Source organism: Eleutherodactylus coqui, chromosome 1, assembly GCF_035609145.1.
Source record: "Eleutherodactylus coqui strain aEleCoq1 chromosome 1, aEleCoq1.hap1, whole genome shotgun sequence".
In the NCBI taxonomy this organism is placed as follows: Eukaryota; Metazoa; Chordata; class Amphibia; order Anura; family Eleutherodactylidae; genus Eleutherodactylus; species Eleutherodactylus coqui.
Genome location: NC_089837.1, coordinates 1,521,444 through 1,548,496, shown reverse-complemented (window position 1 = coordinate 1,548,496; position 27,053 = coordinate 1,521,444). Strand labels below are relative to the sequence as shown.

Here is a 27,053-nt window from a genome sequence, read left to right as displayed (position 1 = left end):
GGGAGAGGAGGACATGATGGAAACCTTTATATATGTTATAGGAGGAGAGAAGGGAGAGGAGGACATGATGGAAACCTTTTATATATGTTACAGGGGGAAAAGAGAAGGGAGAGGAGGGACATGATGGAAACCGTTATATATGTTACAGGAGTAGAGAAGGGAGAGGAGGACATGATGGAAACCTTTATATGTGTTACAGAAGGAGAGAAGGGAGAGGAGGACATGATGGAAACCTTTATATATGTTACATGAGGAGAGAAGGGAGAGGGGGACATGATGGAAACCTCTTATATATGTTACAAAGGGAGAGGGGGACATGATGGAAACCTTTATATATGTTACAGGAAGAGAGAAGATAGAGAAGGACATGATGGCAACCTTTTGTATGTGATACAGAAGGAGAGAAGGGAGAGGAGGACATGATGGAAACCTTAATATTTGATACAGGAAGAGAGATGGGAGAGGAAGACATGACGGAAACCTTTATATATGTTACAGGAGTAGAGGAGGGAGAGGAGGACATGATGGAAACCTCTATATATGTTACAGGAAGAGAGAAGATAGAGAAGGACATGATGGAAACCTTTATATGTGTTACAGGGGGATAGAAGGGAGAGGGGGACATGATGGAAACCTTTATGTATGTTACAGGAGGAGAGAAGGGAGAGGGGGACATGATGGAAACCTTTATATATGTTACAGGAGGAGAGAAGGGAGAGGAGGACATGATGGAAACCTTTCTATATGTTACAGGAGGAGAGAAGGGAGAGGAGGACATGATGGAAACCTTTATATATGTTACAGGAGGAGAGAAGGGAGAGGAGGACATGATGGAAACCTTTATATATGTTATAGGAGGAGAGAAGGGAGAGGGGCAACATAATGGAAACCTTTATATATGTTAAAGAGGGATAGAAGGGAGAGGAGGGACATGAAGGAAACCTTTATATATATATATTACAGGAAAAGAGAAGGGAGAGGAGGACATGATGGAAACCTTTATATATGTTACAGGAAAAGAGAAGGGAGAGGAGGACATGATGGAAACCTTTATATATGTTATAGGAGGAGAGAAGAGAGAGGAGGACATGATGGAACCTTTATATATGTTACATGGAGAGAAGGGAGAGGAGGACATGATGGAAACCTTTATATATGTTATAGGAGGAGAGAAGGGAGAGGAGGACATGATGGAAACCTTTATATATGTTAAAGAGGGATAGAAGGGAGAGGAGGGACATGATGGAAACCTTTATATATATATTACAGGAAAAGAGAAGGGAGAGGAGGACATGATGGAAACCTTTATATATGTTACAGGAAAAGAGAAGGGAGAGGAGGACATGATGGAAACCTTTATATATGTTATAGGAGGAGAGAAGGGAGAGGAGGACATGATGGAAACCTTTATATATGTTACAGGAGGAGAGAAGGGTGAGGGAGACATGATGGAAAACTTTATATATGTTATAGGAGGAGAGAAGGGAGAGGAGGACATGATGGAAACCTTTTATATATGTTACAGGGGGAAAAGAGAAGGGAGAGGAGGGACATGATGGAAACCGTTATATATGTTACAGGAGTAGAGAAGAGAGAGGAGGACATGATGGAAACCTTTATATGTGTTACAGAAGGAGAGAAGGGAGAGGGACATGATGGAAACCTTTATATATGTTATAGGAGGAGAGAAGGGAGAGGAGGACATGATGGAAGCCTTTATATATGTTATAGGAGGAGAGAAGGGAGAGGAGGACATGATGGAAACCTTTTATATATGTTACAGGGGGAAAAGAGAAGGGAGAGGAGGGACATGATGGAAACCGTTATATATGTTACAGGAGTAGAGAAGAGAGAGGAGGACATGATGGAAACCTTTATATGTGTTACAGAAGGAGAGAAGGGAGAGGGACATGATGGAAACCTTTATATATGTTATAGGAGGAGAGAAGGGAGAGGAGGACATGATGGAAGCCTTTATATATGTTATAGGAGGAGAGAAGGGAGAGGAGGACATGATGGAAACCTTTATATATGTTACATGAGGAGAGACGGGAGAGGGGGACATGATGGAAACCTCTTATATATGTTACAAAGGGAGAGAAGGGAGAGGGGGACATGATGGAAACCTTTATATATGTTACAGGAAGAGAGAAGATAGAGAAGGACATGATGGCAACCTTTTGTATGTGATACAGAAGGAGAGAAGGGAGAGGAGGACATGATGGAAACCTTAATATTTGATACAGGAAGAGAGATGGGAGAGGAAGACATGACGGAAACCTTTATATATGTTACAGGAGTAGAGGAGGGAGAGGAGGACATGATGGAAACCTTTATATATGTTACAAGAAGAGAGAAGATAGAGAAGGACATGATGGAAACCTTTATATGTGTTACAGGGGGATAGAAGGGAGAGGAGGACATGATGGAAACCTTTATATATGTTACATGAGGAGAGAAGGGAGAGGGGGACATGATGGAAACCTTTATATATGTTACAGGAGGAGAGAAGGGAGAGGGGGACATGATGGAAACCTTTATATATGTTACAGGAGGAGAGAAGGGAGAGGGGGACATGATGGAAACCTTTATATATGTTATAGGAAGAGAGAAGATAGAGGAGGACATGATGGAAACCTTTATATATGTTACAAAAGGAGAGAAGGGAGAGGAGGACATGATGGAAACCTTTATATATGTTACAGGAGGAGAGAAGGGTGAGGGAGACATGATGGAAAACTTTATATATGTTATAGGAGGAGAGAAGGGAGAGGAGGACATGATGGAAACCTTTATATATGTTATAGAAGGAGAGGAGGGAGAAGGGGGACATAATGGAAACCTTTATATATGTTACAGGAGGAGAGCAGGGAGAGGAGGACATGATGGAAACCTTTATATATGTTACAGGCGGACAGAAGGGAGAGGAGGACATGATGGAAAACTTTATATATGTTATAGGAGGAGAGAAGGGAGAGGAGGACATGATGGAAACCTTTTATATATGTTACAGGGGGAAAAGAGAAGGGAGAGGAGGACATGATGGAAACCGTTATATATGTTACAGGAGTAGAGAAGGGAGAGGGGGACATGATGGAAACCGTTATATATGTTACAGGAGTAGAGAAGGGAGAGGAGGACATGATGGAAACCGTTATATATGTTACAGGAGTAGAGAAGGGAGAGGAGGACATGATGGAAACCGTTATATGTGTTACAGAAGGAGAGAAGGGAGAGGAGGACATGATGGAAACCTTTATATATGTTACATGAGGAGAGAAGGGAGAGGGGGACATGATGGAAACCTCTTATATATGTTACAAAGGGAGAGAGGCGACATGATGGAAACCTTTATATATGTTACAGGAAGAGAGAAGATAGAGAAGGACATGATGGCAACCTTTATATGTGTTACAGAAGGAGAGAAGGGAGAGGAGGACATGATGGAAACCTTTATATATGTTACATGAGGAGAGAAGGGAGAGGGGGACATGATGGAAACCTCTTATATATGTTACAAAGGGAGAGAAGGGAGAGGGGCGACATGATGGAAACCTTTATATATGTTACAGGAAGAGAGAAGATAGAGAAGGACATGATGGCAACCTTTTGTATGTGATACAGAAGGAGAGAAGGGAGAGGAGGACATGATGGAAACCTTAATATTTGATACAGGAAGAGAGATGGGAGAGGAGGACATGATGGAAACCTTTATATATGTTACAGGAAGAGAGAAGATAGAGAAGGACATGATGGAAACCTTTATATGTGTTACAGGGGGATAGAAGGGAGAGGGGGACATGATGGAAACCTTTATATATGTTACAGGAGGAGAGAAGGGAGAGGGGGACATGATGGAAACCTTTATATATGTTACAGGAGGAGAGAAGGGAGAGGGAGACATGATGGAAACCTTTATATGTTACAGGAGAGAAGGGAGAGGAGGGACATGATGGAAACCTTTATATATGTTACAGGAGGAGAGAAGGGAGAGGAGGACATGATGGAAACCTTTATATATATTAGAGGAGGAGAGAAGGGAGAGGAGGACATGATGGAAACCTTTATATATGTTATAGGAAGAGAGAAGGGAGAGGGGGACATGATGGAAACCTTTATATATGTTATAGGAAGAGAGAAGATAGAGGAGGACATGATGGAAACCTTTATATATGTTACAAAAGGAGAGAAGGGAGAGGAGGACATGATGGAAACCTTTATATATGTTACAGGAGGAGAGAAGGGAGAGAAGGACATGATGGAAACCTTTATATATGTTATAGAAGGAGAGGAGGGAGAAGGGGGACATAATGGAAACCTTTATATATGTTACAGGAGGAGAGCAGGGAGAGGAGGACATGATGGAAACCTTTATATATGTTACAGGCGGACAGAAGGGAGAGGAGGACATGATGGAAAACTTTATATATGTTATAGGAGGAGAGGAGGGAGAGGAGGACATAATGGAAACCTTTATATATGTTACAGGAGGAGAGAAGGGAGAGGAGGACATGATGGAAACCTTTATATATGATACAGGAGGAGAGAAGGGAGAGGAGGACATGATGGAAACCTTTATATATGTTATAGGAGGAGAGGAGGGAGAGGAGGACATAATGGAAACCTTTATATATGTTACAGGAGGAGAGAAGGGAGAGGGAGACATGATGGAAAACTTTATATATGTTATAGGAGGAGAGAAGGGAGAGGAGGACATGATGGAAACCTTTATATATGTTATAGAAGGAGAGGAGGGAGAAGGGGGACATAATGGAAACCTTTATATATGTTACAGGAGGAGAGCAGGGAGAGGAGGACATGATGGAAACCTTTATATATGTTACAGGCGGACAGAAGGGAGAGGAGGACATGATGGAAAACTTTATATATGTTATAGGAGGAGAGAAGGGAGAGGAGGACATGATGGAAACCTTTTATATATGTTACAGGGGGAAAAGAGAAGGGAGAGGAGGACATGATGGAAACCGTTATATATGTTACAGGAGTAGAGAAGGGAGAGGGGGACATGATGGAAACCGTTATATATGTTACAGGAGTAGAGAAGGGAGAGGAGGACATGATGGAAACCGTTATATATGTTACAGGAGTAGAGAAGGGAGAGGAGGACATGATGGAAACCTTTATATGTGTTACAGAAGGAGAGAAGGGAGAGGAGGACATGATGGAAACCTTTATATATGTTACATGAGGAGAGAAGGGAGAGGGGGACATGATGGAAACCTCTTATATATGTTACAAAGGGAGAGAAGGGAGAGGGGCGACATGATGGAAACCTTTATATATGTTACAGGAAGAGAGAAGATAGAGAAGGACATGATGGCAACCTTGTGTATGTGATACAGAAGGAGAGAAGGGAGAGGAGGACATGATGGAAACCTTAATATTTGATACAGGAAGAGAGATGGGAGAGGAGGACATGATGGAAACCTTTATATATGTTACAGGAAGAGAGAAGATAGAGAAGGACATGATGGAAACCTTTATATGTGTTACAGGGGGATAGAAGGGAGAGGGGGACATGATGGAAACCTTTATATATGTTACAGGAGGAGAGAAGGGAGAGGGGGACATGATGGAAACCTTTATATATGTTACAGGAGGAGAGAAGGGAGAGGGGGACATGATGGAAACCTTTATATATGTTATAGGAAGAGAGAAGGGAGAGGGGGGACATGATGGAGACTTTCATATATGTTACAGGAGGAGAGAAGGGAGAGGGGGGCATGATGGAAACCTTTATATATGTTACAGGAGGAGAGAAGGGAGAGGAGGACATGATGGAAACCTTTATATATGTTACAAAAGGAGAGAAGGGAGAGGAGGACATGATGGAAACCGTTATATATGTTACAGGAGTAGAGAAGGGAGAGGAGGACATGATGGAAACCTTTATATGTGTTACAGAAGGAGAGAAGGGAGAGGGGGGCATGATGGAAACCTTTATATATGTTAAAGAGGGAGAGAAGGGAGAGGAGGACATGATGGAAACCTTTATATATGTTACAAAAGGAGAGAAGGGAGAGGAGGACATGATGGAAACCGTTATATATGTTACAGGAGTAGAGAAGGGAGAGGAGGACATGATGGAAACCTTTATATGTGTTACAGAAGGAGAGAAGGGAGAGGAGGACATGATGGAAACCTTTATATATGTTACATGAGGAGAGAAGGGAGAGGGGGACATGATGGAAACCTCTTATATATGTTACAAAGGGAGAGAAGGGAGAGGGGCGACATGATGGAAACCTTTATATATGTTACAGGAAGAGAGAAGATAGAGAAGGACATGATGGCAACCTTTTGTATGTGATACAGAAGGAGAGAAGGGAGAGGAGGACATGATGGAAACCTTAATATTTGATACAGGAAGAGAGATGGGAGAGGAGGACATGATGGAAACCTTTATATATGTTACAGGAAGAGAGAAGATAGAGAAGGACATGATGGAAACCTTTATATGTGTTACAGGGGGATAGAAGGGAGAGGGGGACATGATGGAAACCTTTATATATGTTACAGGAGGAGAGAAGGGAGAGGGGGACATGATGGAAACCTTTATATATGTTACAGGAGGAGAGAAGGGAGAGGGGGACATGATGGAAACCTTTATATATGTTATAGGAAGAGAGAAGGGAGAGGGGGGACATGATGGAGACTTTCATATATGTTACAGGAGGAGAGAAGGGAGAGGGGGGCATGATGGAAACCTTTATATATGTTACAGGAGGAGAGAAGGGAGAGGAGGACATGATGGAAACCTTTATATATGTTAAAGAGGGAGAGAAGGGAGAGGAGGACATGATGGAAACCTTTATATATGTTACATGAGGAGAGAAGGGAGAGGGGGACATGATGGAAACCTCTTATATATGTTACAAAAGGAGAGAAGGGAGAGGAGGACATGATGGAAACCGTTATATATGTTACAGGAGTAGAGAAGGGAGAGGAGGACATGATGGAAACCTTTATATGTGTTACAGAAGGAGAGAAGGGAGAGGAGGACATGATGGAAACCTTTATATATGTTACATGAGGAGAGAAGGGAGAGGTGGACATGATGGAAACCTCTTATATATGTTACAAAGGGAGAGAAGGGAGAGGGGCGACATGATGGAAACCTTTATATATGTTACAGGAAGAGAGAAGATAGAGAAGGACATGATGGCAACCTTTTGTATGTGATACAGAAGGAGAGAAGGGAGAGGAGGACATGATGGAAACCTTAATATTTGATACAGGAAGAGAGATGGGAGAGGAGGACATGATGGAAACCTTTATATATGTTACAGGAAGAGAGAAGATAGAGAAGGACATGATGGAAACCTTTATATGTGTTACAGGGGGATAGAAGGGAGAGGGGGACATGATGGAAACCTTTATATATGTTACAGGAGGAGAGAAGGGAGAGGGGGACATGATGGAAACCTTTATATATGTTACAGGAGGAGAGAAGGGAGAGGGGGACATGATGGAAACCTTTATATATGTTATAGGAAGAGAGAAGGGAGAGGGGGGACATGATGGAGACTTTCATATATGTTACAGGAGGAGAGAAGGGAGAGGGGGGCATGATGGAAACCTTTATATATGTTACAGGAGGAGAGAAGGGAGAGGAGGACATGATGGAAACCTTTATATATGTTAAAGAGGGAGAGAAGGGAGAGGAGGACATGATGGAAACCTTTATATATGTTACAAAAGGAGAGAAGGGAGAGGAGGACATGATGGAAACCTTAATATTTGATACAGGAAGAGAGAAGGGAGAGGAAGAGATGACGGAAACCTTATATATATATGTTGCAGGAGAAGAGAAGAGAGAGGGGTACATGATGGAGACCTTTATATATGATACCGGAGGAGAGAAGGGAGAGGAGGACATGATGGAAACCTTTATATATGTTACAGGAGGAGAGAAGGGAGAGGGGGACATGATGGAAACCTTTATATATGTTACAGGAGGAGAGAAGGGAGAGGAGGACATAATGGAAACCTTTATATATGTTACAGGAGGAGAGAAGGGAGAGGAGGACATGATGGAAACCTTTATATATGATACAGGAGGAGAGAAGGGAGAGGAGGACATGATGGAAACCTTTATATATGTTATAGGAGGAGAGGAGGGAGAGGAGGACATAATGGAAACCTTTATATATGTTACAGGAGGAGAGAAGGGAGAGGGGTGACATGATGGAAACCATTATATATGTTACAGGAGGAGAGAAGGGAGAGGGGCGACATGATGGAAACCTTTATATATGTTAAAGAGGGAGAGAAGGGAGAGGAGGACATGATGGAAACCTTTATATATAATACAGGAGGAGAGAAGGGAGAGGAGGACATGATGGAAACCTTTATATATATTACAGGAGGAGAGAAGGGAGAGGAGGACATGATGGAAACCTTTATATATACAGTTACTCCCCGACTTGCGAACAGGTTCCGTTCCAGGAGCCCGTTCGCAAGTCCGTTTTGTTCGCAAGTCGAACAAGTAGTAGTATGGAGCGGGATCGCGGGTGGATCCCGCTCCATACAACATCGGGTGCAGGCTGTTCTTACAGCGGGCACCCGGCAGCAGCAGTTGCGATGAGCCGCGCCGCTTGTCGGAACTGTTAACACTTTAAACACCGCTCTGACAGCGGTATTTAGAGTGTTAACAGTTCCGCCGAGCGGCGCGGCTCGTCGGAACTGCTGCCGCCGGGTGCCCGCTGTAAGAACAGCCTGCACCCGACGTTCAGGGGGCCCGTACAGCGTCCTACGATGAGATCGCGGGACGCTGTGTGGTTGCTAGGCAGCCGGGGACCTTCTGAAAGGCCCCAGGGCTGTCTATGCAGAGTGCCCATCAAGCGCACGGCTTGCTAGGCGCTCTGCATAGACAGCCCTGGGGCCTTTCAGAAGGCCCCCGGCTGCCCAGCAACCGCGATGTGACCGGACAGGCTTCTATCAGGCTTGATAGAAGCCTCTCCGGTCCCTGCACAGTATGATGTAATGCCGTAGCATTAGGGGGCGGGAGCCATAGCATGACATCATACTGTGCAGGACAGATTGTTCGCAACTAGCGAAATTCGCAAGTCGAATGTTCGCAAGTCGGGGACTATCTGTATATATATATTACAGGAGAAGAGAAGGGAGAGGGAGACATGATGGAAACCTTTATATATGTTAAAGAGGGATAGAAGGGAGAGGAGGACATGATGGAAACCTTTATATATAATACAGGAGGAGAGAAGGGAGAGGAGGGACATGATGGAAACCTTTATATATGTTACAGGAGGAGAGAAGGGAGAGGAGGACATGATGGAAACCTTTATATATGTTACAGGAGGAGAGAAGAGAGAGGAGGACATGATGGAAACCTTTATATATGTTACATGAGGAGAGAAGGGAGAGGGGGACATGATGGAAACCTTTATATATGTTACAGGAGGAGAGAAGGGTGAGGGAGGACATGATGGAAACCTTTATATATGTTACAGGAGGAGAGAAGGGAGAGGACGACATGATGGAAACCTTTATATATGTTATAGGAGGAGAAAAGGGAGAGGAGGACATGATGGAAACCTTTATATATGTTACAGGAGGAGAGAAGGGAGAGGAGGGCATGATGGAAACCTTTATATATGTTACAGGAGGAGAGAAGGGAGAGGAGGGCATGATGGAAACCTTTATATATGTTACAGAAGGAGAGAAGGGAGAGGAGGACATGATGGAAACCTTTATATATGTTACAGGAGGAGAGAAGGGAGAGGAGGGACATGATGGAAACCTTTATATATGTTACAGGAGGAGAGAAGGGAGAGGCGGACATGATGGAAACCTTTATATATGTTACCGGAGGAGAGAAGGGAGAGGAGGGACATGATGGAAACCTTTATATATGTTACAGGAGGAGAGAAGGGAGAGGCGGACATGATGGAAACCTTTATATATGTTACAGGAGGGATAGAAGGGAGAGGAGGACATGATGGAAACCTTTATATATAATACAGGAGGAGAGAAGGGAGAGGAGGACATGATGGAAACCTTTATATATGTTATAGGAGGAGAGGAGGGAGAGGAGGACATGATGGAAACCTTTATATATGTTACAGGAGAGAAGGGAGAGGAGGACATGATGGAAACCTTTATATATGTTATAGGAGGAGAGAAGGGAGAGGAGGACATAATGGAAACCTTTATATATGTTACAGGGGGAGAGAAGGGAGAGGAGGACATGATGGAAACCTTTATATATGTTACAGGAGGAGAGAAGGGAGAGGGGGACATGATGGAAACCTTTATATATGTTACAGGAGGAGAGAAGAGAGAGGGGGACATGATGGAAACCTTTATATATGTTACAGGAGGAGAGAAGGGAGAGGAGGGACATGATGGAAACCTTTATATATATTACAGGAGAGGAGAGAAGGGAGAGGGGGACATGATGGAAACCTTTATATATGTTATAGGAGGAGAGAAGGGAGAGGAGGACATGATGGAAACCTTTATATATATTACAGGAAAAGAGAAGGGAGAGGAGGACTTGATGGAAACCTTTATATATGTTACAGGAGGAGAGAAGGGAGAGGAGGACATGATGGAAACCTTTATATATAATACAGGAGGAGAGAAGGGAGAGGAGGACATGATGGAAACCTTTATATATATTACAGGAGGAGAGAAGGGAGAGGAGGACATGATGGAAACCTTTATATATGTTACAGGAGGAGAGAAGGGAGAGGAGGGACATGATGGAAACCTTTATATATGTTACAGGAGGAGAGAAGGGAGAGGAGGACATGATGGAAACCTTTATATATGTTACAGGAGGAGAGAAGGGAGAGGAGGACATGATGGAAACCTTTATATATATTACAGGAAAAGAGAAGGGAGAGGAGGACATGATGGAAACCTTTATATATGTTAGAGGAGGAGAGAAGATAAAGGGGTGACATGATGGAAACTTTTACTTATGTTACAGGTATAATTAGAATTAAGGAGGGAAATGTTTTACTAGGAAACTAAACATGAGAACAAGGAGGCACATTCTGAGATTAGTTGGTGGAGATGAGTAGCATCAGCAGGAAATATTGTTTCACTGAAAGATTGGTAGATTCTCGGAAACAAACGTCTAGCAGATGTTTCCGGAAAATCAACAATAAATTAATATATGTAATCAAATGGCCTAAGATGGACGATGTGAGGATACACTAGTGTCAACTTGTGTCTACTTTTGGGCACATGGAGCTGTATCCAGAGACTGATCACCACAGATCAGTTTTCCTTCTGCGCCCCCCTCATGGTGTAGAACAGCAACTATCATGAAAGGCCCGGGAACAGCAAGGATGGCCTCAAATCCAGTAAAGCCAGTTATGGCAGAAACCAGGAAAACGAGTATTGATGGTACTGCCAGTTTGCCTACTGGCCAGGGCAGTAAGCCCATGAGTGATGACCTATGAATGCTCTATCTGCAGTGCCTGATGCAGGATGTTAGTCTGCAGCTCTCACCTAGACTAGGATGCCATAGCCCTCAGGTAGGTACTCCAGGAAGGAGTGTGCATACAGACTAATATGCCAGGTGCACAGTTCATTTTCAGTGCTGACAGCTCTTCTGCTGCACAACATAGATTGCATTGAACTGTGCACTTTGTATTCCTGGCTTCGGAACAGTTCAGCTATTGTTCAACAACTTCTAGTAGAACTGATCACTTGATGTGAAGGGGCCGATGATGGGAGGCAGGATGTGGCTGCAGCTCCTCTAGAGGTAGAACACTGTTCTCTTCTGAGTTGCACATCCAGCACTGTTGTAACCTCAAGAAACTGACCTAATCAGCTCTCAGTAAAGCTGTTATGTAGGAACCATTCATCCTATGTAAAAGTGGCCCTAGGTTCCCAGCTCCAAAAGGAATGGGAACTGTAAAAGATGGACTGCTCGGTCTTTCTGGGCTGACTTCTATCTTTGGCTCAATAACTGCATCAAAAATGTCATGTGTGAGTCCAGCCTAATAGGAATGCTTTATAATTGTTTCTGCTTTTATGATTCATAAAAAAATCTTGAAATCCACTTCTAATCCTGACAGAAAATCCCAGTGAGGACTATGATGGAAACTTCATGTTTTCGGTAAATTATAAGGTAGAAGATGAAGATATTGTGCAGCGCCCTTCAGGAGAAAACCTCATTCCTCTTAATGTATCTCCAGGACTTCACAGTACAGATCCATCATATAATCCCTCTAATCATGAGGAACCTACTCCTGACCAATCACAGAGTGTTACCACAAGTGCTGGTCAGGACGGGAGGAAAAGGCTTCAGTGTGGTGGAAGTAGAAAACGGTCAGAAAGCTCGGGTCTTTTTACTGACAAAATAATTCACATAGAGAAGCCGTATTCATGTCCAGAATGTGGGAAATGTTTTACCCGGAAATCAAGTCTTATTATGCATTTGAGAAGTCACTCAGGAGAGAAGCCGTATTCATGTGCAGAATGTGGTAAATGTTTTTCTCAAATATCACATCTTATAAAACATGAGAGAAGTCACACAGGAGAAAAGCCGTATTCATGTTCAGAATGTGGGAAATGTTTTTCAAATAAATCATATCTTGTTATACACGAGAGAAGCCACACAGGAGAGAAGCCGTATACATGTTCACAATGTGGGAAATGTTTTGCAAATAAATCACATCTTATTGTACATGAGAGAGGTCACAGAGGAGAGAAGCCATATTCATGTTCAGAATGTGGGAAAAGCTTTACAGAAAAATCATATCTTGTGAGACATGAGATAATCCACACTAGACAGAATGCGTTTTCATGTTCATTGTGTGAAAAATATTTTACAACTAAATCATGTCTTCTTGTGCATGAGAGAATTCACACAGGGGAGAAACCATTTACCTGCCCAGAATGTGGGAAATGTTTTACACAATCATCGAGTCTTTTTAGACATATGAGAAATCACACAGGAGAGAAGCCGTATTCATGTTCAGAATGTGGGAAATGTTTCACAAATAAATCAGATCTTGTTAAACATGACAGAAGTCACACAGGAGAGAAGCCATTTACATGTTATGAATGTTGGAAATTTTTTACATGCAAATCACATCTGGATAGACATCAAAGAGTTCACACCAAAGAGAGACCATTTTGACATTCTGTTTATAAAATTTTTTACAAAGAAATCACATTTTAAATTTGATCAGATTCACACATAGAAACCAGATCCTTGTTAGTCGTGTGGGAAATGCTTTGCAGATGAATCAAATTTTGTTATACATGAGAGAAACTGTATTCATGTGCAGAATGTGGGGATTGTTTTATTACTAATGCAAAGCTTACAAATCATCAGATTAGTCACACAGATGAGAACTAGTTTTGATTTTTTACATATGAAAATGTTTTACAAGGATTGAATTGACACAGAGCATAAACCGATTCCTGATACAAGACAGAACATTTTTTAACCAATCAGTTATTGACAGACATTAAACATCCAATAAGACTTATTATTTTGGGGTGGAAGCAACACGACTCTGGCAAACGCCCAAATTCTATGTACCTGAGGTGACCTGTGAGCGTGAGCCATGGAGGAAAAGTATTGTGGATAGAAGCAAGAAGAGAAGATCCTGGTTTACTTCCAGAGCAGCGACCCTGAATTGTCCTCATGAGCCTTCCTATTACTGTGGTCATAAACCACCCAGACTGCAGGGGAATCCAGAGGGACGGAGAACTAACAGAACCTTTGTTTTAGAACATGGACGTATCAGCTGTCGGTCACAAAGGATATACAGATAAAAAGGTGATGGAATTGATCAAAAACAGTGATTGAATTTGCAATACTTTATTAAAAAAGTTCACAAATCTGCCGTTTCCTTCTGTGTGTTGAGCTCCGGGTGCTGACAGCAATGTCCATCAGGCATTTATTGTAAGGCCCCCGTTACACTTGTGTATTTAGGTCGGTATTTTGTATTTATAAGCCTAACCCACTAGCCCAGTGTTCCCCAACTCCAGTCCTCGGGAACCGCCAACAGGTCATGTTTTCAGGATTCCCTCAGTGTTACACAGGTGATGTAATTATACCATAGGATATCCTGAAAACATGACCTGTTGGGGTCCCTGAGGACTGGAGTTGGGGACCCCTGCACTACAGGATCCAAACAGAGAGGACATGTAAATCTTCTCATCCCACTTTATGTTCCGCTCTCAGTTTCATCTGACAACTACTGATCCAAGATACTGATGGAAATACAGGATTATAAGCCTTAAGCTGCCCCGACGAAAATGGACGAGTTCAACTCAAACGATCAGTCGTCATTGAAGCCATCAACGTATTTCTTTAATGCTGCATGTTGTGGCTTATTTTGTCTAGGTTTCCCTCGATTTGTAAAGTGCTGCGGAACTTGTTGGCGCTACATACATTCAATTTAGTTTTTTTTTAAATATTGAAACTTTTGTGATTTTGGAACAATGCAAAAGAAGAATAAATTGAGAAATCCCCCCGTCCAGCGCAACCCAACATGGTGACCCCATGATGACATCTCCAGTGCAGCAGTATAACCTATAGTCAGGTAAATATGTAGTGCCATGGCTCCTTTCAGCATACAAACAGCTCAATCACAGAAAAAACAATCCAATTGCAGGAATGCAGCTTTTTGTGGAAAAACTTGCTTTTTATTTTCTTTTGGTGCTTGAACAATACAGAGAACGCGTTTCGGTTATGAAACCTTGTTCACCTCTGACTAACAAATGCATTATGCAGACCTTAAAAAGGTTTAGTGAAAATAAGTGAATTAAAAACACATGTGCAATTAACCCATGGCAATCTGTTACTTCAACTACCAGAGCTCGTTCCTCCTGCAGGAACTTGCCCTGATCATTTTATATATGCATGACATATTATATAGCATATAAGAATAGCATATTCATATACTGAGCGCTCCGCTGAAAAGAGTAAAGTATGAAATCAATACATCATTGTTATAGAAACAAAAGGAAAATAACCTTTCTGACAGCAACATTAAATCAAGACACAAATTATTAGTATGGGATATTACTACCAGCGATATATAGTAATCAATAACGCTACACCATACACTTCAGCATAATAGCATCATGCTGGAATCAATATGTGTTACTTGATAAATAATATTTATTACACCTAATAAATGTATAAAAGGTCCGTTTTATAATTCATTCCTTTGGGGAATCTTGTATTTAAATTTAATATCCAGAACGCTTCTCTTTTGAACACTTTATCCGGGTTGATTGTTCCTTTCTTTTTATTTACGACCTTTTCAATTCCAAAAAATGAAAAAGTATTTAAACTACCTTTATGCTTATCACAAAAGTGTTTAACCGCACCTGAACTGTTCACATTATCCTTTTTGATGTTTTTTGAGAAAAAATTATGCGTTAACAAAGAATTTTAGTAATTACAGTAATGAGCTGAAGGAATTTATTTTGTTATCTACCGAATTTTTGTTAACGCATAATTTTTTCTCCTTTGATCAACAATTTTTCTTACAAATTTCCGGAGCCCCGATGGGATCTAAATTTTCTCCGGTTATAGCCAATCTCTTTATGAGTTGGTGGGAAGATTCCTTTATTTTTAGTCACAATAATCCTTTTGTTGGTCGCATGGTGTGGTATGCGAGATACATTGACAATATAATAATTATCTGGAATAAGGGTCTGGAACGAAATGGGGCGCACGAACAAATCAGTCAGTTTGAAAATTATATCAACAATAATTCTGTTAATTTACAGTTTACTGTAATGCATAGTGACGTGGAAGTACCATTTCTGGATTTAACCCTGAAAGGTGATTGTATTAAAGGAATAGAGACCAAATTATACAGAAAAATAACAGCGGGTAACACCATACTACATGCAAACAGTGGTCATCCTAGACACACTATTAAAGCTATTCCTGTAGGGGAACTCGTACGAGCAAAAAGATCCTGCTCTGATGATGTCTCATTTAATGCAGCAAAAATGGACATCAAAAATAGGATTGTATCAGAGAGGTTATAAACAGCCATTATTGAATGAGGCATGTACTAAAATAGAAACAGTCAGCAGGGAAGAGTTACTTAAGGATAAATGTATAAGCAAAAAAGGAAATATTAGTAAGGGAATGGTTTTCTCTACAGCATACAGCAGAAATTTTTATGAGATTAAAAAAATGTTTTTCAAATTTTTGCCTGTTTTAAGACAAGATGATACTGTCGATGAGATATTGAATGAGGGAATTAAGTGTGTTGCAAAAAGAAGTAAAAATTTGGGAGATCTGATAGCACCTAGTACTTTTTCCTCCAATCAGGGAAAACCGCAATGGATGAAATTTCAAGGTTTTTTCCGCTGCGGTAATTCCAGATGTACTGTTTGCCATTTAGCTGATAGGAGAAAAACCTTTTCTGACAGCGACAATAATAAAGAGTATAAAATTTGTAATTATATTAACTGCAACACTATTAATGTAGTTTATATGATTCAATGCAGAGAGTGTAACTTGAATTATATAGGTTGCACTACACGAAAGCTGAAGACCCGAATCAATGAACACATCCGTAACATCAAAAAGGATAATGTGAACAGTTCAGGTGCGGTTAAACACTTTTGTGATAAGCATAAAGGTAGTTTAAATACTTTTTCATTTTTTGGAATTGAAAAGGTCATAAATAAAAAGAAAGGAACAATCAACCCGGATAAAGTGTTCAAAAGAGAAGCGTTCTGGATATTAAACTTAAATACAAGATTCCCTAATGGAATGAATTATAAAACGGACCTTTTATACATTTATTAGTTGTAATAATTATTATTTATCAACTAACACATATTTATCCCAACATGACCCCATTATGCTGAAGTGTATGGTGTAGCGTTATTGATTACTATATATCGCTGGTAGTAATATCCCATACTAATAATTTGTGTCTTGATTTAATGTTGCTGTCAGAAAGGTTATTTTCCTTTTGTTTCTATAACAATGATGTATTGTTTTCATACTTTACTCTTTTCAGCGGAGCGCTCAGTATATGAATATGCTATTCTTATATGCTATATAATATGTCATGCATATATAAAATGATCAGGGCAAGTTCCTGCAGGAGGAACGAGCTCTGGTAGTTGAAGTAACAGACTGCCATGGGTTAATTGCACATATGTTTTTAATTCACTTATTTGCACTAAACCTTTTTAAGGTCTGCATAATGCATTTGTTAGTCAGAGGTGAACAAGGTTTCATAACCAAAACGCGTTCTCTGTATTGTTCAAGCACCAAAAGAAAATAAAAAGCAAGTTTTTCCACAAAAAGCTGTACTCCTGCAATTGGATTGTTTTGTGTCTGTCAGAGCCAGAAGTAGCTGGATGGCAACAGCTTGTGAGTATACTTGCTAGCGGAACTGAGGTGTGCAGCACATGAAGACAAGGTGGGACTTTTTATTGTTTGCTTCAATCACAGAAAACTCTTCCGAAGCCATTCTAAGGGCTCATTCACATGGGCGTATAGTCACCGCGTATTTCCCATGCGCAGTGGATGGAGACAATGAAAGTCAATTCACACCAGCGTTTGGACTGCGAGTGGATACTGCGTATGATACGCAGGAGAAATATATCGCAGCATGGTCTATCCGCATATTATACGCAGCCAATCACACTGTCCATTTGCAGGCATTACAAAGGGGCAGCATGTAAATATGCAGCCCTGCTCTGCACAGAGCGGAGAATTTGAAACAGTAAAAAAGTCATACTGCACATGTGTGTGGCGTCAGAGTCCGGGGCATGCGCAGGGTCAATCACAGCCCGTACGCCATCTCTGCCGGCAAAGCGAGTGTACAATGCTGCAAGACACTCAGTGAATGAGCCCTTAGTCTAACAATGACTTCACGATGGTGACCCCAATGTCTAGTGAGCACATGTGGAGTTATCTCAATAGTAGAAATTTGCTGCAAGACTCAAACAGACGCGATTTACACTTGGAAGAAACATAAGAGCTGCTTGTATCACGATATTATTGGATTTGTCGTCCCTCAGGGAGAGGGAGGGCGGTGGTACTCATCACTCCAAGAGTCCGTCCGAGAAGGAGATCACATTAGACTTCCTTTTGGAGTGTATATGATGGCCATGGATATTTCCCACCAAAGCCCCCTGATGGGTGGATCCCACCAAAGCCCCCTGATGGGTGGATCCCACCAAAGCCCCCTGATGGGTGGATCCCACAACCTTGTTTGTTCCTCAAACCAGGATCATAATGAAAACAATCTTCAAGTTTGTCCCTAACTCGCTGTGACAACATTTGGAGAAAACTCCCCCTGTCTGTAAAATGGCCTTTAATCCTGCGGCTATGAAGTGTAGCAGTTTACTTGCTCCCGTCAAGCAGCCATTTTTATTAGGGTCTAGATACCCCAAAATGGCCAAAGAGGTTCCTGTGGGCAGAAATTCATTAAATGTGTTGTGGTACAAGGACAGATTCATAATAAACCAATAGGCCCATATAAGAGGACACCTCCACAAGGCGCGGTATAGGTTTGTACTTGGCACTTTACATTTGAAGCAGTCTGGGGTTGTGTAAATGCTCATTTGGTATCCCCATAGTGGAGCTAGATAATATCTGTGGCTAATTTGTAGTCTCATTTCCTAGAATCTAGCCAAGGGCAAGTATCTATGGGCCAATGTCACTGACTGGACGCCCTTCTTCTCCCGTGTTCGGGGACTGGACGCCCTTCTCATGGGTTTGGGAACCGCCGGATGCCCTTCTTCTTCTGTGTTCGAGGACTGTAAAAAAATAAATCACATCGATGATATTGCTGCATTCATAATGACCCAGAGAAAGAAATGCGTCCATTATCTAACCTGCACGCTGTACATTGTGAAAAAACCATGGTGCAAATAGCCAATGTTCTTGCCTTACAAAAAATGGAATAGAAAGTGACCAAAACGCCGCACGGATCAACAAATGGTATCATTAAAAAGTACAACTCAGCCCTCACACAGCGCCATTGACAAAAAGACCAGAGAAAGGTTTGGCATTTTGAATTCAGCCATGAAAAGAAATAAGGGGGAGAGACTTGTTATTAGTATAGCGCCAATTTATTCCGCAGCACTTTCAGGTAATTTATGTTTTCCCCCGCACCAAGCTGGGGGCTCATTTTACCGGAGGAAGGAAGGCTGAGTCAACCTTGAGCCGGCTACCTGAACCAATCAGGGATTGAACTCACAACCTTCAGGTTGTGAGCGAGAGCTTAGGACTGCATACTGCTGCCTTGTCACTCTGCGCCCCACGAGGCTTATTTACATTTACAGAAATACATTTTTTTTAAATGTGAAAACGTTTCAAAAAAACAAAGGTATATAAACGTGGCATTGGTGTAATCATACCGACCTGCAGAACTATTTATACCAGACGGCGAACACTGGTAAAGAAAAAAGCAGGCCAGAATTGCGGATTTTGTTAATCTTTTAATTGAAATGTTACATAATCCCAAAAAGTGGATAAATGAAGAGCAGAGTTCATCCCACAAACAACAAGTTGTGGCTCTTGGAATGCGGCGACACAAAACCAAATCTTAAAGTATAAACGTGGCAGGAATCGTGCCGACCAGAGAATACAAGTTATGTTATCACGGAACACCATACAAATGACATCCAGAAAACAAATGGCAGAATTTCTTTCCTTCCCCCGAACCCCCTAGAAGAAATAATAAAAGTTATACAATACATTATATGGACCCAAAAATGATGCCATGAAAAATACAACTTGTCCTGCAAAAAACACCCCTTATACGGCAGCCGACGGGAAAATCATAAAGTCATGGCTCTGGGAATGCAAATAGGAAAAAAACTGAATACACATTGTTATCGGACCACACCGGTACCGATCTGATGACCTCGTTGCCAGGTGCCAAATTGGTAGATATGGAAGCCTGTGATGAGGAGATTGCTAGCAGTATCTATGAATAACGCAAAACACTTTGTGTCATACAAAGACTCTTCTCCTGAGAACCCAAAAGAATTCTGTTTAATTGAAGACATTGCAAGGTCTTATACAGAAAGAAAGAGGGCAGTATCATACAAAGGTTACTATTACAAAGGTTACAAAGATTATTTATTATAATGCTTATTGACATCTACAAAAGTCTCAAAGCTCTTAAGGCTCGTCTAGACAAGGAAATAGCTGCAATCACGGTATTGCTATCTCATTATAGTCTATTTCTGTTGACTAACTATGTCTTAATCCAACACAGTATAGTATTGCTATTTTTCTGTTGACTTCTCTTATCTTTTAATCCGTAATTCCGAGACTACACAGCATAGGTTTTAGTCTCTATGTAAGGTTCAATAGTCCAATCAAAATAGAAATACGTACACTTATTGCATTCTGAAACTTAACAGTTTATGTGCCATGACAACATGCCTCCTGGCCCAGTCACTTTGATAGCCTATTTCATAGTAACAGTTAGGCTTCATGAAGACAATGTCCATCTATCAGCCTGTTTCAACCCCCCCTTCCCCCCTCCCCCCTTGTTGATCCAGAGGAAGGCAAGAAAAAAAAAAACAGCAAGCCAATTTTGCTCATTTGGAGGAAAAATTTCCTTCATGACTCCATAATGGCAGCCAGAGTAATCCCTGGATCAATATTGGAGATCAACAACCCCACTGGTCACCTAATGTCTATATGCCGTAATTTCATAGCACTCTAAAAAGACTTCTGGTCCCCTTTTTAAACTTCTCTATAGATTTTGCCATCACCACGTCCTCAGGCAGAGAGTTCCACAGTCTCACTGCTCTTACAGTAAAGAACCCCCTTCTGTGTTGGTGATGAAACCTGCTTTCTTCTAGACGTAGCGGATGCCCTCTTGTTACCGACGCAGTCCTGGGTATAAATAGATCATGGAGAGATCCTTGTATCGTCCCCTCATGGATTTATATAGAGTTATTTGATCACCCTTTAAAGGAGATGTCTCACGCCGAAACGGGTTTTTTTTTTTTTTAATAGCCCCCCCCGTTCGGCGCGAGACAAACCCGATGCAGGGATCAAAAAAAAAAAAACGCATAGTACTTACCCGAATCCCCGCGGTCCGGCGTCTTCATACTTACCTTGTGAAGATGGCCGCCGACATCTTCACCCTCGGTGGACCGCAGGGCTTCTGTGCGGTCCATTGCCGATTCCAGCCTCCTGATTGGCTGGAATCGGCACGTGACGGGGCGGAGCTACACGGAAGCGCTCTCTTGCACGAGCGGCCCCATTGAGGAAAGAAGAAGACCCGGACTGCGCAAGCGCATCTAAAATCGCCAGAAGAGGCGATTTTAGACGGAACCATGGAGACCAGGACGCTAGCAACGGAGCAGGTAAGTGAATAACTTCTGTATGGCTCATAATTAATGCACGATGTACATTACAAAGTGCATTAATATGGCCATACAGAAGTGTATAACCCCACTTGCTTTCATGAGACATCTCCTTTAACCGTTTTTTTCCAGGTTAAATAATCCCAATTTTGGGGCTCTGGGTATTCTAGTCCTCCCATTTAATTTCTTAAATTAGTTGCCCTTCTTTGGACCCACTCAAGCACTGCAACATCTTCCCTAAGCGTCGGTGTCCAGAACTGTACACAGTACTCCATGTGGGGCCTGACAAGTGCCTTATATAGTGGGGGGATAATGTTCTCATCCCTCGCCCCTATACCTCTTTTACTGCACCCCAAGACTTTATTAGCTTTTGCAGCAGCTGACTGGCATTGGTTACTCCAGTTTAGTCAACAGTCCACTAGTACCCCCAGGTCTTTTTCCATCTCACTTTTCTCTAGCAGTGCCCTATTTAGTGTATATTGGTGACATCTGTTTCTCCTGCCCATGTGCAGAACTTTACATTTATCCACATTGACCTTCATTCACCATTTTTCTGCCCAAGCCCCCGGCTTATCTCGGTCCGTTTGTAGCCGCACATTGTCCTCCGTTTTATTAATTATCTTATATAATTTTGTGTCATCTGCAAATATTGATATCTTACTGTGCAGCCCCTCTATCAGGTCGTTGATAAATATATTGAAAAGGATGGGGCCCAATACTGAACCCTGTGGCCCCCACTAGCGACTGTGGCCCAATCAGAGTACAAACCATTTATTACCCCCCTCTGCTTTCTATCTCTGAGCCAGTTCTTTACCCAGATACACACGTTTTCACCCAATCCGAGCTTCTCATTTTATATATCAGCCTATTATGTGGCACGGTGTCAAATGCTTTAGAGAAGTCCAGATATACGAGATCAATAGACTCTCCCAGGTCCAGCCTAGAACTTACTTCATCCTAGAAGCTGATCAAATTGGTCTGACATGATCGACCCCTCATGAACCTATGCTGGTGAGGAGTTATTACGTTGCTTTCCTTTAGGTACTCTTCGATGACGTCTCTCAGAAACCCCTTTGAATATTTTTCCAATTATTGAAGTGAGACTTACCGGCCTGTAGTTACCAGGCTCTCTTTTAGGCCCTTTTTCGAATATTGGAACCACATTGACAATGCGACAATCCAAAGGTACAACCCCGGTCTCAATAGTGTCCAGAAATAGCAGCCTAGCTATCACATCACTTAGTTCCCTTAGTACCCTTGGGTGTATTCCATCTGGGCCTGGCGATTTGTCGATTTTAATCCTCTTTAATTGGCTCTGCACTTTCTCCTGTGTTAGGCGTGCAATATGTAGCGGGGGGTTCATTTTATTCCCCTGTATCTCGTGTGACATTTCTTTTTCATTTGTGAATACACTTGAAAAAAAACTATTCAGTAGGTTTGCCTTCCCCCCCATCGTCTTCTATGATTTCTCCTGCATTATTTGTTAAAGGGCCAGCGCTCTCAGTACAAATCCTTTTACTGTTTATATAATTCAAGAATAGTTTCGTGTTGTTTTTGCTCTCTTTGGCGATCAGTCTTTCAGCCTCCTCCTTAGCAATCTAGATTTTTTCTTTACATATTTTTTTCCCTGTATGATTTTAGCGCTTGTTCGCTGTCTTCTTGTTTTAGTAGTTTGAACGCTTTCTTTTTTTGTTTATTGCCCCCTTACAGCTTTGTCGAGCCACATTGATTTCCTTCTACTTGTACTTCTTTTGTTTGAAAGGGTATGAACTGCTCACATGAGGTGATTAGGATCCTTTTAAACTCCTCCCATTTGTCCTCTGTACTGATATTTTTGAGGATGTTGTCCCAATTAATGTTACCGATAGTAGTTCTCAGCTGATCAAATTTTGCTTTACTAAAGTTTAGTTTCTTTGTCGCTCCCTGATGAGGCTTCTTATTGATTGACATCTGGAAATGAATTATATTGCGGTCACTTTTTTCTAAGTGTCCCTGCACCTGCACCCCTGTGATTCTGTCCGGTTTGTTAGTTAATACTAAGTCCAGAGTGGCCCTCCCTCTCGTTGGCTCCCGCACAAGTTGGGTAAGGTAGTTATCTTTAATTGTTCTCAAGCACTTATCACCCCTGTGAGATTTGCAGGTTTTGTTTTCTCAAATTATATCCATGTAATTAAAGTCCCCCATGATAGTTACTTCGTTGCGGTTTGACACCTCTTCTATCTGCCTTAATAAGATTTCAGTTTCTTCTGTTGCTTTTGGTGTCCTATAGAAAACCCCTATCAGTAGTTTGTTTTTTCTCCCTGTATTTCTACCCACAGAGATTCCACATCTCCTGCCCCTATATCCTCCCGTAGCCTCGGCATTAAGTACGATTTAACGTACAGACATACCCCTCCCCCTTTCTGTTCCCCACGGTCTCTTCTGAAGAGATTATAGCCCTGTAGATTCTCGCCCAATCGCACTTATCAAAAAGCCATGTTTCCATTATTCCTACTCTATTTTAATTTTCATCAGTCATTCTCGCTTCAAGCTCACCCACTTTACCGATCACAGTCTCAGAGTGCTTGCATTCGTTGCCATACAATTTATATGGTTGTTCATCATTATATTAATTGTGCTAATAATACTATTGGCTGTTCTGTCAGTTCTAACGGTACTAACCCCACCCCTTGGTCGACCCCCATTCCCATTACTTGGACCCAGGTTGCTATCTACACTGTCTACCCCCTGCTTCTCTTTTTGCCCTCCCCCCCAGTCCCTAGTTTAAACATTCCTCCAGCCTTCTAGCCATCTTCTCCCCCAGCACAGCTGCACCCTCCCCATTAAGATGCCGCCCGTCTCTACGGTAGAGCCTGTAGCCGACAATAGTCAGCCCAGTTCTCCAGGAACCTGAACCCCTCCTTCTTACACCAACTCCGGAGCCACTTGTTTACCTCCCTAAGATCCTGCTGCTTTTCTAGTGTAGCTTGTGGTGCAGGTAGTATTTCCAAGAAAACTACCCTGGAGGTCCTTGCCCTATGCTTGGATCCTAGGTCCCTGAAATAGTTTTTGAGGGTCCTTCATTAACCTCTAATTTGTTCATTGGTGCCAATGTGCACCATGATCACTGGATCCTCACCAGCCCCTCCCAGTAATCTGTCAATCCAATCCACGATGTGTCAAACTCGAGTGCCAGGCAGACAACACACCGTTCGACGATCCCGGTCTTTGTAGCAGATTGCCTTATCTGTCTCCCTTGTAATTGAATCCCCAACCACTAGGACCTGTCTAGCCTGCCCTGCGCTCCCCGTCCCCGTCTCACTGGAGCAGTCATCTCCCTGGCATTCAGAGGGCATGTTGTGCTGCAGCGGTGTTGGCTCTGTAATGGCATCTATCAGGATGGGCGGCTATTGGGGTCGCCGTGCCCACACTGTTGACACTGTCGCTCCTATGGCGGGTGTGCAGCGCAGAGGGCCTCCGACGCTGGTCACCACTCCTGGCCGCGTGGCTCCGATACGCCGCAGGAGTGCTAGGAACATGGCGGCTGCTGCCCAGCGCCATGTTCCTGTTGCCATGGCAGCCTGCTGCATCTCTGCTGACCTAGTCTGGTCTGCTAGTGCTGAGGGAGGTTCTCTTAGCACTTTCTGATTATCCTGCTGCTGTCAGGTGCTCCGCCCCAATCAGATGTCGGGGCGGGAGCTCTGACAGCATTTAAACCCCTTAGTTACCTCCATACACTGCCAGTGTTTGTATAGGCTTCCTTGCACCCACCAGCGTTACCTTGTATTCCTGATCATTGGTGTATTGACCTCGGCTTTTCCGCTGACCTGACTTCGTTTTCTCCTTTCTGTACTACGTTTTTCCGGACTGACTTTTAGTGCTTGACCTTGGCTTGCTCCTGGACTGGTTTGCTGTTTTCCCTTATCCTTTGCTGTGGTTGTTTGTGTGTCTATGTATTCGTTCTCTGTTTCCAGGGATTGTGGTTTTTCCCATCACTTCCCCAAGCCAGTGTAGGGACCATCGCCCAGTTGCCCGCCTGGGGTTAGCCAGGAGTGGAGGCAAGTAGGCAGGGACAGGGGTTGTGGGCTACGTTGCAGGGACCCCCGACTTCTGCTTTCCCTGGTACCCTGACAGCATCCCCCTCATCTGTCAACTTACGGACTTGTTGGGTTGTGCCAATTCAGGACTAGCCTCCCTGGTTCTCTTCCCTCTACCCCTCCTTCTATCTGTCACCCATCTAGCTGCCTGCTCCCCCTGCACTTCCGAACTACCATCCGCCTCTACCCCAGCAAGTGCCTGCTCTGTGAGCAGCAAACTCCTTTCCATGATGTCAATGGAGCCCAGTGTTGTCAGTCACTCATTTAGATCCAAGATTTGAGCTTCCAAATATTGTGGTGGGTGATACGCACCAAAATAGGACATGCTGTGTTTTGTTTTTTTTCACAGGACCGCACATGTGAATGAACCCATTGAAATTAATGGCTTCTTTTCAGCATGTAATATGCCTGTGTGAACTAGCCTTCAGGCTTAGATTTCTGCTAAGGGCTCATGTCCACGGGCAAAATATGATTTAAGATCCGCAGCGGATCTCCCGCATGCGGATCCGCATCCCATAGGGATGCATTGACCACCCGCGGGTAGATAAATACCCGCGGATCGTCAATAAAAGGGATTTTAAAAAAAATGGAGCATGGAAAAATCCGGACCATGCTCCATTTTCGTGCGGGTCTCCCGCGGGGACGGCTCCCGCGGGCTTCTATTGAAGCCTATGGAAGCCGTCCGGATCCGCGGGAGACCTAAAATAGGAATTTAAAGTATTTACCATCCGGCGCGGGCGGGGAAGGTCAGCTGTTCCTCACGGCCGCATCTTCCTTGCTTCGGCTCGGCGGATGTGCCCGGCGCATGCGCGCGGCACGTCGGCGACGTGCCGGCGACGTGCCGCCGGCGTCAGGAATTCATCCGCCGGCCGAAAATGAAGATCCGGCCGTGAGGAACAGCTGATCTTCTCCGCCCGCGCCGGATGGTAAATACTTTTAAATTCTTATTTTCGGCGCTCATGTCCGCGGGGCAGGAGGGACCCGCTGCAGATTCTACATGTAGAATCTGCAGCGGATCTGATTTTCCCCGTGGACATGAGGCCTAAAGCTTTTTGTGCAAAGCTTTGAGGAGCCTCCTTCCTCGAAGATGGTTCTTAGTGAATAGAGAGCTAACAACAGACATTCTGGTCATGGTTCTCCTTTCTCCACCATGGCTTTCTGTATTTTCAGCTTCAAGGTGCCATTCAATCTTCCCACCCTACTATTACTCTGTGGGTGATAAGAAGTGTGAAACACTTGAGTAATTTCAAATCCCTGTAGGATCTCCTGAAGTATCTGACCAGTGAAATGTGGACCTCTATCGCTTTCTATGACTTCTAGTAAACCAGATCTACAAATTACTTATATTATCCATTTCTTAGTCTTGGTATTGGTATTTTTTACAGGCCATTGTTCCAGCTATCCTGAGAAGAGGTCTATGCAAACTAACACAAACTGCAACACACGTACCTTAGGCAGTTGTATGTTGTCAATCTGCAATCGCTGGAACGGGTAGTCTGTCCTTGAAGCAACAGCGAGGAGGTACTTTGGCAACTTTGCCTGGGTTTGTTGTACAAAAGCCATGTATCCTTGCACAAACCTGGTCACAGGATTATTGAGCCCTGGGGCAATCCAAGCAGAAGACATTACACCACA

General features: G+C 42.8%; 2 protein-coding genes across 3 annotated transcripts in view; one reads left to right on the top strand and one right to left on the bottom strand.

Annotated features, from left to right (window-relative positions):
- The window catches only part of LOC136617674 (zinc finger protein 300-like), a 186,700-nt gene extending 173,303 nt beyond the window's left edge, over window positions 1-13,397 (top strand). For both annotated transcript variants that reach the window (XM_066594277.1, XM_066594278.1), the window contains one exon: window positions 12,078-13,397. In XM_066594277.1, coding sequence (XP_066450374.1) covers window positions 12,078-13,144 — 1,067 coding nt within the window. In that variant the 3' untranslated portion in view covers window positions 13,145-13,397. The remainder of the gene's footprint in view (window positions 1-12,077) is intronic.
- Window positions 1-27,053, bottom strand: part of LOC136617429 (zinc finger protein 300-like) — a 1,148,901-nt gene that overhangs the window by 543,272 nt on the left and 578,576 nt on the right. The gene's annotated exons all lie outside the window — the stretch shown is intronic.